The sequence below is a fragment of the Mandrillus leucophaeus genome, unplaced genomic scaffold, assembly GCF_000951045.1.
Source record: "Mandrillus leucophaeus isolate KB7577 unplaced genomic scaffold, Mleu.le_1.0 Scaffold95, whole genome shotgun sequence".
NCBI lineage: Eukaryota > Metazoa > Chordata > Mammalia > Primates > Cercopithecidae > Mandrillus > Mandrillus leucophaeus.
Window position 1 is genome coordinate 1,859,423 of NW_012110363.1, and position 15,174 is coordinate 1,874,596.

Sequence of the window (15,174 nt, forward strand, 5' to 3'; positions counted from 1 at the left end):
CCAATATTATATTACAATGCATCATATTATATGTAATATATATTTGTTATATATAAAGACAACCAATATTACATTATATTACAGAGAGACAACCAATATTATATTAAAAGACAACCAATATTATATTCTATTATATCCTTGGGATTCTTTGGGAGGAACTTTTAAAGAAGAAACAGTAGCCTTCTAGTAGACCTGCTATTTTAGATTTTTCCTTTGTGCTTTTCTATAATATAAAATGCATTCATTAAAAACTACAAAAGGGAATTCCTACAATAAGGCTGGAGTTGACACATAAAATGACTTGTTTGATAAAGCCAGGTCAATAATAAAAATAAGTATAATTGACATCATTTTTTTTCTATCATAACCCATGGAACCATGTGTGCCCTGAACAGAAATAGCACTAGAAAACTGCAGAAGTGATTAGACAATTACCCTTAAGAGTCACATGGAAATGTGCGTAATTATAATATTCATTTCTTAAGCAGTAATTAGAAGACAGTGGCCATGAATTTATTTTCTTACGTGAGCACATGGTACATGCCTGACACTTAGTAGGTAAATAGTTAATAAATGTTAACTATTACTCAATTTATTAGATTTACAATTAAATATTTAGCAAAAGTTAAGCAAGCAAATTAAAATCAGGGAATCACTCAAATAGTACCATCGCACCATACCTTTAAACTCTTCAGGAAACAAATAGGAAAACTGATTTATTCCATAGAAGGCGGTGGAGTTTTCACCGGGAGATAAAGAATTCAAGTATCGATGTCTATTGAGGCTTTCCTAGAAGAAAAACAAAAACTATTTCATATCTACCATGTCAGTTTTCCAAAGTAAATTGTGTATAATTGACTTGGAGATATTTTTCCATTATAAAGTTAAAGGTTGATTTCCTTCAGACTACAATGTAAAGTTGTATAAGATATCCATAGGAAATTCATAAACATTTTCTATTAGAATTATTATCTAATTTCAGGCATTTTTTGAGGCTGAGAAAAGTGTTATTTTATTCATTTATAATTCCCCATCACCAGGCTTGTTGCAAGCATTCCACATACAGCTATTAAAGTATTGACATAGTGGGAAAAAAGAAATAGACTGCAAATAAACACTAGACACTAGAAGCAAATTGTCACCTATAGACATTCACTCATGTGGTTAAACAATGATGAATATGGAATATGTCCTCTTCACCTTTGTGTTTCCCAGAACTAAGTAATGAAGCATGAAAAACAGACTGAGTAAATAAATTAGTAAATCAATCTGATTTTATTAAAGCTTTATAGATATCTCTGTCTCATGTAGGGTACAACGGCTCTGTGACAGATGCAATTCTGGAAATATTTGAAGACAGCCTGGTTTCTCTATCTGGAGGGGAAATGTGACCATTATTTACTGATTTCTGAACTTTGAATTTTGTGATAATTTATCTTAAGCTTATCTGTTATATAAACATGCTTCAGTTTTGTAATACTAACCAATTACATAGAATAAATAAAATTTCAGGGGGCTATCAATTTGGTACCTTTTCAACCCTAGTGCTTCTAAGTATTTGTCTATGTACTTCTGTGTTTATTGTACGTCTGTCTCAAAAACCTCTAAGCAAAATGATGACTCCTTATATGTCTTATTCCTTACAGTGATACCCTCACATAGCACATGCCTGGCACTCAATAAATCCTTGATAAGTATTTGTTGGTGAATAAGTAGATAAGTGACATTTTCCATATCACGCCCTTAACAACTTTAAGCTGTTTATTTTTAAGTAAATTATTTCTGGAACTTGTCATAATCTTATTTTTTTTTCCTTCTGTGCATACCTAGGAAGATTGCTAATCAACAAATTAATAAAGTTTTTGAGGTACTTAAAAATAATCTTGACAAAGCAAGGCTTTCAATATAACCTGGATATATAAACGTAAAAATAGAACTAGAATACAAAGTAATTCTGTATATGGCAAATGACAAATGTAAGCCAGAAATTATTAACTGCTAAGGAATGCAGAGGATTCATTCAATCAGTAAGTACTGCCTGGCCATCTTTGTGAGCTGGAGTAGTCAGGAAGGCACTGAGAATGCAGGATGTTAAGAATGCACAGGAGAGAATGTGGCAGCAATGAGAATGCCTCTCAGCCTTCTTTCTATAGGGAGTTCAGTTGCTGCTAGTTGAATCTCCATGATCACATCAAGGGAAGCCACAGTTCTTACGGGCTGCACCTAGCTCATGACTGAATGCTAAGGCTTGCTATTTGGGGGACTAATGGGACTCCCCTGAAAGCTGGTTTTTGATTAATGACTCCCTGATGACCTTGCCAAACCAAACTTTCCTTGGACTGTGAGACAGCATGGAACTCTTCCCCAACCTTCCTTCCCTTTTTCCTTCACTCAGGGTTAGAATTACATTGCAATCAGATAGCTCTACCTGGACCTCTCCCTATTCGTTCACAGGAATTGCTCCTGTGATTGATTTAAAAAAAAAAGAAAAAAGAAAAAAAGGCTGGGTGCGGTGGCTCACGCCTGTAATCCCAGCACTCTGGGAGGCCGAGGTGGGTGGATTACCTGAGGTCAGGAGTTCGAGACCAGCCTCACCAACATGGTGAAAGCCTGTCTCTACTAAAAATACAAAAATTAGCTGGACGTGGTGGTTCATGCCTGTAATCCCAGCTACTCAGGGGGCTGAGGCAGGAAAATCATTTGAAGCCAGGAGGCGGAGGTTGCAGTGAGCTGAGATCACACCACCGCACTCCAACCTGGATGACAGAGCAAGTCTCCAACTCAAAAAAAAAAGAATGAGAAGACATGAATAACCAATTTACCAATATTAGAAATGAAAGAAGAGCCATGATTACAGATGCTTCAGGCATTAGAAGAATAATATTTTGACAACTTTATGACAATAACTTGGCAAACTGTACAATATGGACAAACTTTTTGAAAGGCACAGATTGTCAAAGATGAAAGGAGAAACAGAAAATTTGAGCAGCCTTTTATCAGCTAAAGGCATTAAATTTGTAAGTGAAAACACTCACAAAGAAAACTTCAGGCCCAGATGGTTTTTTGGTGAACTTTATACAATGAAGAAAGAAGTAATACCAATATTATCCTTTGAGAAAGTCAAGAAGAAGGGAACAAGCTGCAACTTAAATAAGAACAGTGTTACCCTGATTCTAACAGAAAAATACACCTAAATAAAATAGAACTACATACCAGTATCCCTCATAAATATGCCGTAGATGCAAAATCCTTCATAGCAAACCAAATCTAGCAATATATGTAAAGGACAATACATTGTGACCAAGTGAAGTTTATTCAGAAATGCTAGGTTGGTTTAAAATTTCAAAATCAATCATCAGTATGGTACATCATATTAGCAGAACCAAAAAGGAATATACCACACACACACGCATGCATGCACATGAGGTACAGGCTGGTACACCCTTTGGAGATCCTTAAAATTACACAAATTGTTTAATTAAGAAAATCTAATTCTAGGAATGCATTTTAGACTCTTGAGTGTAGGCAATGCTATACGTGTTCATTCTACACGTGTCTGCGAGGTGAGGCAGTAGTTGAGCCATATACTCTATTTAGTTGGAGAGCTAATGCAAGTTTATCTTACTAGATCATTTGTGACATCTACGAGTAAAACAATATATTGCCACTCAAGTTGGCAAATGCCAGATGAAACAAACTTACATATCGTTGTCAGGGAATTCCCCTGTACTTCTCTTAATTTTTATGTTGCCTTATGAGTGTCATTTCACCATCCAAAGTTTAGGTGTTCTGGTTGAGAAGTAGTTATAATAACACTAATTTAATAATGAAATAAACTAATATATTATTTATTTATTTTATATATTTATGTCCCTATTTTTCAATGATGATTCCAGTAACAGTTACTTGGTTTTGGTCTTGTGCCATGTGTTTGAAAAGCCAAATATCTCCACATATATTTTCTATTTGTTATCACTTGATATACTGTTCTTTGATTTATGTCAGCAGCACCAGTATCTGCAGGACTTCTGAAAATGTTGCTGTCTTCCACTTGTTCCACCAGGAGACAACTTCTAAAATAATTCCATTTGCCATTCCGGTGTAATGACTCCTGTCTTTTGACAGCTCTCCATAGCCCATGTCAGGGCTACTCAATCTTTATACGAATTGTGGACTTCTTGCCAAGAGCAAAATACTCTAAACCACTAAATGCTCTGCTTCCTCTTCTCCCTACCACTAATCCCTACTCACTTGTTTTGATTTTGCAAAACCATTAATAACGTTAAAAGTACTTTCCTGGCGGCTTCTGAACACAGCATAATAATAATAATAATTATTATTATTAATAACAATAATAATAATTATTATTGTTGTTATTATTTTGAGATGGAGTCTGGCTCTGTAGCGCAGGCTGGAGTGCAGTGGCACGATCTCTGCTCACTGCAAGCTCCGCCTCCCGGGTTAACACCATTCTCCTGCCTCAGCCTCCTGAGTAGCTGGGACTACAGGCGCCTGCCACCACGCCTGGCTAATTTTTTTGTATTTTTTTTTTTTAGTAGAGATGGGGTTTCACCGTGTTACGCAGGATGGTCTCAATCTCCTGACCTCGTGATCTGCCTGCCTCAGCCTCCCAAAGTGCTGGGATTACAGGCATAAGTCACCACGCCCGGCCTCTTTTTAATTTTGCAACAATTTGAAATGTCTTACCATTGCTGTGCAACTTTTGGCTATATACTCAACCTCTCTGAGCTTTATTTCAGTCAACAAATGGAGTAATACTGATCTGGCAGAATGTAAGGATTAAATAAAATAATAATTGGAAAACACATATTACAGACTGGCAAAATAAATGCTCAGTTAAAATACTCTCATCCTCTATCTTCCTTTTCCTTTAAACAGAGTATTTGGATTATAGAAATGGCGCTCAAAGACCATACTTTCAGATTCACTTGGAGCAAGTATTTCTCATGGCATTAGAAATGAGGATCAATATTATCTATTGAAAGCAATCTGTTGCTTTCATGGTAAAATAATACTATCAGTATATCCAAGAATATTTATTCTCATTTATTTATTCTTTTATTTGCTATACACTTATCAAGTTGACTAACCTGGGTTTCGCATCATTTAAAATTTAAAAAGCCCTATATTTCATTTCTTGAATTATCAATTCTCTTAAGTGACTTTTCCGGTCTCTCTTGATTCTGGCTATTAAAGATTTCATAGAAGCATCACATACTGAGAGTTTGTATGAGGCCCTTGCTGCTTATTACATCAAACATCCTCCGGTAGGTAAAGGATCAGTGAGCAGATGTTCTCAACAGAGGATATGATAGTGAGCACATTTAGAGTAGCCGTCTCTAAAGTCATATAGAATATTAAAGACCTGAACCTTCACTTCATTTATGAGAGGAAAAACGTAAAGTTTTGATGAATACATAGGAAACATCTCATTGATGCTTTTGAAAAGTGCAGATGTTTAAAAATTAGATCTTACATGAGAAAAATTAGAGCTGGTAAGTCAGAACAGTCTTTGAACAGATTTGGTGAAAAATAACTACCTTCACCTTTTTGTTGTTATTGTTGTTGTTAAATGTGTTTAATTGAATGAGTTATAAAGGGAGATACCAGATTCCCGAACAGAAGGTAACTCAGAACCTAAGAGCTTGAGGAAATTATCCTGATTATAAAACCAGGAAAAACGTGTCCCTTGGGCATTGGTAGATCTTGTGCTACTAAATCTCTATTTATTACAGGTAGAACCTCTCAACTTTATACCTAGGACCCTGTCCCTGTAAGACTCTGTCCCTAAAGCTATCCTTATTATGACTTCTAGCAGCCATCCTTCTAAGAGGTAGAATCTCTTAAAGCTGCCTTTGTGTGTGTGTGTGTGTGCACATGCACTGGAGGTGATCACATATTTGAACTGTGATTTAAATGTAATATGTTTCTAAGCGGTGTCTTCCATATTCTAATTTCCTGCCTGTTAGCCTAGCTAGGATGCTTCATAACTACGCTAAAGGAGGTTGATAAGAACTGCAGAGTAGTCAGTCATGAAGCATCCCAGCAAGGCCAAACAACAAACAGAGGATGGGTTCAGTCTGATCATAAAACAGAATAACTATTGACAAGAGACTTGAACCAGTCTCATGAGGAGGTGAGGCTGCAGTTTTAAAATTCCTTGGAAACCAACATTTTTCTTACAGGATCAGAAAGTCCTTCCAGCAATGTCAGGCATCTCGGCCCTCTTACCTTTCCAGCTGTGGGTAACCACAGTCTTAGACAATGCTCGGGTTAGGGTAAGTTAAGAGGAAAATGGTCATGTTCAAAACGATCTAAGAGCAGAAACCCATGGAGGGTGGCTTGAGGGGTTCTCAGACATTTCCTTAATCTACTTCCCTGAGGGGAAAAATCTGTGAAATCTTTCTCACAGACTGCCACTAAGTAAGAATAAATGGAATCATGTATTTTCTTCTTGCATGTACTCAACTGTTTCTAAAGGACTAAGCGAATCCTTTACGAGCAAACTGTTTTCATTTCTCTACAAAGTTAGTTCTCGGCCACTGAATGCACTAAATACAAAGGGTTGAAAGGATTGTTAAATTGAATGCAAGTATTCATTCCAAGTGTTTTATATGAATTAACTTAGTCCTGTATAAAGGTAATTGCTAACATTACCCGCTCTTCACATATGAAAAAATCTGAGAAACAGATACATGATTTGCCTAAGGTCACACAACTAGTATTTGGTGGAGGGGTATAGTTATTTGGCCTGCAAGAAATCCACCGAAGGGACATAAACTTTAAGGGACTTCATGTCTGTTTTATCAGCTGAAAAGGCAGTGAACATCTATTATTTTTTCCCCATTGATATCTAGGTTTCCTTCCACTAATCATGATGATTTATTTGCCCTTATCAACATATGCAATGATGTGTGTATTCCCTTACAGTGAATCCCATGTATCCATGGGATGAGTTTTATATTGAAATTATCAGAGATGCCTAAGGTACTTCGGAAGATCACTTTGTCTTTGGCACTTTAAACTCATTGTTTGTCTTGCATTCCATTACTCAGACTTTTAACAACTTTCATTTGCAGATTTTGAAGTTTCATAGGATAAATCATAAATTGTACACATAGATTTAAAATGTTCTCCTTGGGAGTGCTTTAGTTTCTGGAAATTGCAGTAAATCTGAGGATGAGCAAAAAGGTAAAATATTTGTATACAATATTAAAGCATTGCTGAGAATTTCTTGGAAGACTTAGGAGTTGTAAACTTTAGATCAGTGATTCTAACTGAGGATAATTTTGTCCCTCATTTGTCATACTGGGGATTGTTACACTGGTGGGATGCCACTGGCATCTGGTGCATAGAGCCCATGCATGCTGCTACTCACCCTACAATGAAGAGGAAGGCCCCCCACACCAAATCACTATCCATTCTCAAATGTCAATAGTGCCACTGTTGAGAAGCCCTGGATTAGAACAATAAAAGCTTTTAAAGGATACATTTTTATAAATCACTTTTGAAAAGTTTCTGAGACAAAGTATTTTCTATACAGTGTACTGAACTCTGTATAAACATAATGCAGATATATATTTACTATGTATAAGAACTGTGTAGTCAGTATTTGTGTGAGCATGCACACAAAAAGATTGAATTAAAAATACATTCTTTTGTGAACTACTTGGGAGAATCTATTTCTCTAGTGTATAAGTGTTTATATTCTTCTTTCTATTTACAGGAAAATGGATAATACAATGTTTAAACATAATGATAGTCATTTTTTGTGTACATTTCTTAGAGCATAGCACATGTCTTATTCTCCACTGTATCCCTCAGAAAACCCAGACCAGTTCTTTAGACACAATAGAAATTAAATAAAGTATTGGATGAATGTATGGGAAGATGAATGAACAAATGAATGAATGAATTATAATCTATGATTTTAAGTTTACGTTTCCATTTAGCCAATGTATACTTTAAGTGAAAATTGTCAGAAAAAGTCTGCAGAACAACATTATCTAACATCAAATTCAAGTTTTTATCTTTATGTAAGGTAGAACATGGGTCTCAAACCCCTTGGCCATGGACCAGTACTGGTCTGTGGCCTGTTAAGGACCTGGCTGCACAGCAGGTGGTGAGGGGCCTGCGAGCGAGCATTACCACCTGAGCTCCACCTTCTGTCAGATCAGCAGCAGCATTAGATTATCATAGGAGCACAAACCCTACTGGGAACGGCGCATGTGAGGGATCTAGTTTGCTCCATCCTTATGTGAATCTATGTTTGATGATCTGGGGTGGAACAGCTTCATCCTGAAATCATCCGCATCCTTCTCACCCCACCCCCCACACCCCAGTCCGTGGAAAAACTGTCTTCCATGAAACCAATCCCTGGTGCCAAAAAGTTTGGGGACCACTGAGGTAGAAAATAGGTTTTAAAGTTTTCTTGGATAAAGCCTATTTGGAGGACCTAATTCCAGATTTCAAGGGGCTGATTATGGCAAGCACATATAAGTGGCTCATTAGTTAGGATCACTTGTTATAAAGATGCTACGGCCATCTATTTATACATAAATAAACATTCCTAAATGTATAATCTCATAATAATATAACCTGTGTCATTATGGCAACTGGTCTTAAGGTGAAGCTTCTGAAATTTTATGTAAAATCACATGTGCTTTGGCATAGATACTATTCTAAAGTGACAGTATCAAACTTTTATTGGATCCAATATTGGGTCTTCGCCTCCCAAAGGATAAGAATGCCAAATGATCTGTGGTAAAATAATGAGTATCAGTAAATATGAGGGCAAACCTAGGTTTTGGCACAAAGGAAAGTAGTAGGCTGAATCCAATAGTTAAGAGCTTCCTGAGCACTAGAAGTTTCTAAAGTAGTGAAAGCGCAGAGACAAGGGGTGTCATCCAAAGTCAGGTATCTTGTGAGGCATCCCATAATAAACCATAGAGGAGTCTAGGTTTCACTGAACAGAATATAATATTCTGTGGGAAAGTCATGGACTAACTTAACTTTCATGTAAGGTGCATTCCCAGGAAACTTACAAAACTATCTAAGGCTAAGATTAAAACCAATTAAAAACCTTCACCATTCTCTAAACCCATGATTATGAAAGATGTTACTAATTAATCAAGGACTTTCTTGAACCAGATCTTCAGCTGCAAAACTCTGTGTCATCAATTCACCAATGAATTCACTTGATTTCAACAAGAAGTTTCATGGTTACCAAGGAGGCAGGGCCTTTTCCACCTTTCCCTGTGTCCAGCTCTGTATCCCAAGTCCAAACAGCAATCCCCAGCTAACTAATCTAACTAATGTCTGATGATCTGAGATGAAAGAGTTTCATCCCAAAACCATCCATCCCCCTACTTCCCTCCTCCACCCCCACCGTCCATGGAAATACTGTCTTCTGTGAAATCGGTCCCTAGTGCCAAAAAGATTGGGGACCGCTAAGGTAGAAAATCGGTTTTAAAGCATTCTTGAATAAAGTCCAACTAAGCACCAAGAGATGTCCAGTTTCCAGCAACTGTGCTTTGAAGCCTCACTGTTCTCCTTTCTGTGTATCCCTCTCATGAAGAAAATTCCTACAGGCAGCAATTGCTTTGAAAACTTTTTCGGTATTTCTTAACCCAAGGTTTTTAAAATGTACTAAGTGTCTTCATAATTCCATCCTCCTCCACTTCCAACTTTCCATCTTTCAACCTGGATCTTTGTATTTCTCCTGAGAAAAGTTACATTTTCCAAACGTTCATCTGGGTATGGCCTCTTTACAGGACCAGTATGAGTCACTACATAAATTATATACATATATATTTACAAATTATCTAAAATCTAAATAACCGTTAAAATATATTTATAAGTCTAGCCCTTTGAGCTTTGTCCTGAAATACTAATTTTTAGGAGCCTGACAGTGTGTTTATTTATGTAGCCAATGAATATGTTATCAATAAAGGTGAGACTGACTTTTCCCCTAATGGGTTTGATTTACCAGGAAAACGAACCTAAGTTCAGAATAAGGGTAGAATACAGGCCAGAATTTTGTTCTTGAAAGAGTAAGAGGACTTCCGGTTTTGAAAACCAGAACTGAACTCAAGAATAATAAAGTGGAGATAACAGTACACATCTCGGTTTGGACGAAACCTAAGAGTGGACAGAATCAGGGAAGGCTGGCCTTCCTAAACATTGGGGCTTTCCGGGGCGGGGAGTGGGGAGGGTAATGAGCTTAGCTATGAAATCCTGTGAGAAATTCCAACAAACACCAGGAAAAAAGATACACTCTCTTGAGCAATATTACTGAACTCAGACTTACGTTTGATTCAGAATGAATGTTCTTTTCTAATAAATTAAATCATGATAATGGCATCTTTCACGAATTTAAAAACGTGTTAAATGGTATCACATATCTAGAACATAGTGAGGCAAGCACGAAAGCGGCATCTCTTGCAGTCTCCTTGCTTTCAGGAAAATCATTATTTGTGCTCAGCTAACCGGTCCCTTCCAGAGATTTCATGCTAGACTCAAATCTAAGCATTTATTATAAAAGGATTTTCATAATAATAAGAAAAGGAAATTAAATGTTTCTCTTTTCTCCAACTCAGTCTCCAACAAGGCAGGAAGAACTTTTAAGGTGGTGCGTTAGTTTAAGGAGAATCATTAACCATCCGGATTCTTTAACCAGGCTAAAGGCAGGCTCTTTGTCTCTAACTTCCGATCACTAGCGCCCTCCTCGGGAAGAAAAAAAACGACAGGTTCCTTCCACCAACAGGCTGCTCCCTGTTTCTGGTTCTCATAAATGAGAAATAGAGGAGCTTTGGAAGCCAGTGGCAACGATCGAGGGGATTGCTAAAAGGGGGTGCTTCTTCCCACCAAGAACACTTTGGACGTATCTATTTATTCATTTGGATGGGTCCCAAAAATTCATAGCGGCAAATCTTTTCTGGAAAATCAAATCGTTTGGTGAGCAAAGGCATGGGGGAGCGACACCATGGCACAAGGGGAGGGGAGAGAGAAGCTGGCTTTTGCACCCGCAGCTCAGTGCCCCACACGCATCGCAGAGCCACGGGTGCCCACTAGCAGGGTCGCCTCTCGGGGGCCCTCTTCCGCAGCCCAGACCCGGGACAGGAAGTGGGGGAGCAGGGACAGACCCGGGGAGGCGCGCGCTTGGTACCCGGAAGGCGGCGGCCTCATGCTCGCGGCTCCGCTGCCAGGTCGGGGTGAAGGAGGCGTGGGAGTCCGCATCGCCGCCGCCCCGGCACAGAAGCCACAGCAGCCACAGCAGCGTACGGAGCTCCATTAAGGCGCCCGGCTCCTCCGCGGCCTGCGCGGCCTGTTTTCTCTTTCGGTTCCTCGGCTCCTCCCATCCTGGGCTCGAGGGGCGGAAGGAACCCGGTGGAGTGCATGGTGCTGAGATTGACCCTTTTTTAGGTCCCCGGTGCACTGTGACTGAAAATCTGGTTAGCTGGAGGCTATGGACCTCCTCATTGAGGCTAGTTTTTTGTTTTTGTTTTTGGAAGAATCAGGCACTTGACCATGTGCTTTCAAGGTTTTACCTCCGTCCATTAGAAAAAAAAGAAGCCCGAGAGTCATTCTTTGTGTGTGCGTGTTGAGATCAGGGCTCACTGCAGCCTCGACCTCCCAGGTTCAAGTGATCCTCCTGCCTCAGCCTCCAGAGTAGCTGGGACTACAGGCGCATGCCACCACGCCAGGCTGTTTTTGTATTTTTAGTAGAGATAGGATCTTGCCGTATTGCCCGGGCCGGTCTCGAACTCCTGGCCTCTAGTGATCCGCCCGCCTTGGCCTCCCAAAGCGCTGGGATCACAAGTGTGAGCCACCTGGCCTGCCCTGTGAGCCCCCGGGACGTGCCTTGTTCCTTCTTGCCACAATCCCTAAGTTCAAGACCTGGTTCTGAAGTGACGAGGGCCAATGCATAGTCATCCATTCAGCAGATGTTTATAAATACGTAACAAAATTGTACAGTTGTGAAAAGCCTACACAATTTTTGGATCTATTATGGCAGTTTCAAAACTCTTGGAGTCTGTTTCTCCATTTACAAAGGAAGATAGAGCCAGGTACATAATTTGCAGGGCCCCGTGTAAACTGAAAATGAAGTTCACTTGTTTATAAATTGTTAAGGATTTCAAGACGGTAGCAGCAGAGCATTAACCCAAGCCATGATCCTTCTAAGCACCCACTTCTGAACAGGTAACACACTCATGAACCTGACTCTACTGAGCCTTTCTGTTATAATCTATTCTGAACAAGGCTTCCATGTCTCTGAAATTCATATCATTACCCTTGTGGATTTTTAGAACTAACATCAGATTTATGTCTTTAGTTTTTACCTAGGTGCAGTGAGTTACAATATTCTCTGATGCAAAATCGGTAATAAAAATAAAAATAAAATAAAAATAATGTTCTGGGTATTAAGAGGAAAGACACGAGAGTTTTTTATGTACATCCATGATAAGAAATATTGCTCTTGGAAAGTGTGGTGATGAAGATTTTATTTAAACCATAAGTTCACAGAACAATGTTCATGTTAACCTCAGCAGTTCTTTTGCACTTAGCCCTTTCTTGTAACTCATACAAGCACATGCTTTTCTTTTTCAACTGAGGTTTGCTTTCAGATCATAGTCCCCGTTTATTGACAACCTACTGAGTCAGGAAATTTAAATATAGGCAGTCATCCTTACTGTAGGATAATTGCTATTGTAAAAAACCACTTGAACTAAACTCACTTCATGAGCTCGCATCAAGTATTTGTTGAGTACCTGCTAAGTGTCAGGCATTGTTCTAGGTAATGAGGATTTATCAAGTAAGTGCATAAGTGACTAAAGAGATGAAAATCCCCATCCTTATGGGGCTGGTATTTCAATGGATTTACATCAACAAATATTTATTGAGTACTTCCTAAGTGTCAGGCATTGTTCTAAGTCATCAGGACACACAAGTGCATAAGTCACTAAAGAGATGAAAAGCCCCACCCTCCTGGAGCTGGTATTTCAGTGAGGGAAGAGCCGCAATAAAATTACTACAGGTGGAGGATCCCTTATCCACAATACCTGGGACTGGAAGTGTTTCAGATTTCAGACTTTTTTCCTCCAGATTTTGGAATATTTGCATATACATAATGAGATCTCTTGGCGATGAGACCCAAGTCTAAATACGAAATTCATTTGTGTTTCATATACACTGATGCACATATCCTGAAGGTAATTTTACTATTTTAGATAATTTTATGCATAAAACAAAGTTTTGAATGCGTTTTGACTATGAACCACCACAAGAAGTCAGGTGTGAAATTTTCTAGGTGTGATATCATGTCAATACTCAATAAGTTATAGATTTTGGAGCATTTTGGGTGTTTGGATTAGAGATGCTCAACCTGTACATATGTTAAAGGACAGTAAATCCAGATAAGGAGAGTCATGAGTTTGAGGGGTGGTATTGCTATTTTAAATAAGCTGTTTAATACTGTCCTCACTGATGAGGAGACTTTTGAGCAAAGCTTTGAAGGAGAAGAAAGTGACCCACATGGATATCCAGATATCCAGGGAAAGAGAAGCTAAGATAGAGAGAATTGTCAACACTAAGGCCTTGAGATGGAAGTTTGCTTGGCATGTTCCAGAAACGTAAAAGAAGTCAGCATGGATCGAGTAAAGGAAAAAAAAGAGGATGGGAGGAGAGTAGAATATGAGATAAATAAGAAGCACGCAGATTGTAAAGAATTTTGGGTCAGTTAAAAGGGAGATCAGAATCATCTATTACATAGTAAAACAAAGTTTTTGAAAAGTGTCTTGAAAAGTGAAGGTGGCAAGTATGTGCTAATTCTTAGAATAAACACTACAAATTACATGTATATGTGGAGATGTACTTTTTTCATCAAATTTGCAGAATAGCACATGGAATTTCCTTCAACTCTGTATTAGATATCTGTTACCACATAAAATATAACCCCCAAACTTAGCATCGTAAACATATGAATTTTTCTTATACAGTTTCTGTGGACCTGGCAGGAGCAGCTTATCTGGGTGGTTCTAGCTCAGAGTGTCTCAGGAGGTCGCAGACAAGCTGTTGCATATGGCTGCAATTCTCTGAAGGTTTCCCAGGGTTCAAGGATTCAATTTCAAACTCGTGTGACTGTTAGCGGGAGTCCTCGGTTCCTCTTAGGCCTTTGGACAAAATTCTCAGGATCTTATCAGAAGGCTGGGCTTTTCCAGACTGCTCTTTGTTCCTGCAGAACAAGTGACTGGAGAAATTGAGACAGTGGACCAGGAAATGACTGAGGTGGGAGTAGCAGTGTCTTTTTATAACCTTATCTTGAAACATACCATCTCTTCAGCCATTGGTTACACAGAGCCAGTTTGGTAAGATGTGAGCGGTGGAGCTGACATAGGGTGGGGTCGTCAGGTGCCATCTTGGAGGCCCACTATGTTGGACATTATAAGCTCAGTAACAAACGCAGTCATTTCTTTATGTGTGAAAATACTCCAGGACTAACCATTTTCACAAATGCCTCTCAACCTTTATGATACACATATCAATATTTACTGTTGTTTTTATCCCGTTATGCACCTTCTGGGTTTTCGTCTACTTTTTTTTTTTTTTTTTTTTAGACGGAGTCTCGCTCTGTCGCCCAGGCTGGAGTGCAGTGGCCGGATTTCAGCCCACTGCAAGCTCCGCCTCCCGGGTTCACGCCATTCTCCTGCCTCAGCCTCCCGAGTAGCTGGGACTACAGGCGCCCTAGTTTTTTGTATTTTTTTAGTAGAAACGGGGTTTCACCGTGTTAGCCAGGATGGTCTCGATCTCCTGACCTCGTGATCCGCCCGTCTCGGCCTCCCAAAGTGCCGGGATTACAGGCTTGAGCCACCGCGCCTGGCCTTTCTTCTACTTTTAATCATGTTACTTCATGTTTCAGTGACTTTACTATAGAGTTAATTTGTTTCTTTGTTTCTTTTTTTATGAGACAGAGTATCTCTGGCTCAGGCTGGAGTGCAGTGGCGCCATCTCGGCTCATTGCAGCCTCAGCCTACTGGGTAGCTGGGATCACAGGCAGGTGCCACCACACCTGGCTAATTTTTTGTATTTTTAGTAGAGACGAGTTTTCACCATGTTGGCAAGGCTGGTCTCAAACAACGGACCTCAGGTGATCTG

General features: G+C 39.1%; 1 protein-coding gene across 1 annotated transcript in view; it reads right to left on the minus strand.

The window, feature by feature from the left end:
- Positions 1 to 11,378, minus strand: part of CTSO (cathepsin O) — a 39,645-nt gene extending 28,267 nt beyond the window's left edge. The window contains exons 1-2 of the mRNA XM_011970532.1: positions 11,189 to 11,378; positions 681 to 789 (exon numbers count right to left, since the gene is read on the minus strand). Coding sequence (XP_011825922.1) covers positions 681 to 789; positions 11,189 to 11,314 — 235 coding nt within the window. The 5' untranslated portion in view covers positions 11,315 to 11,378. The remainder of the gene's footprint in view (positions 1 to 680; positions 790 to 11,188) is intronic.
- Between the last annotated feature and the right edge of the window lie 3,796 nt (positions 11,379 to 15,174).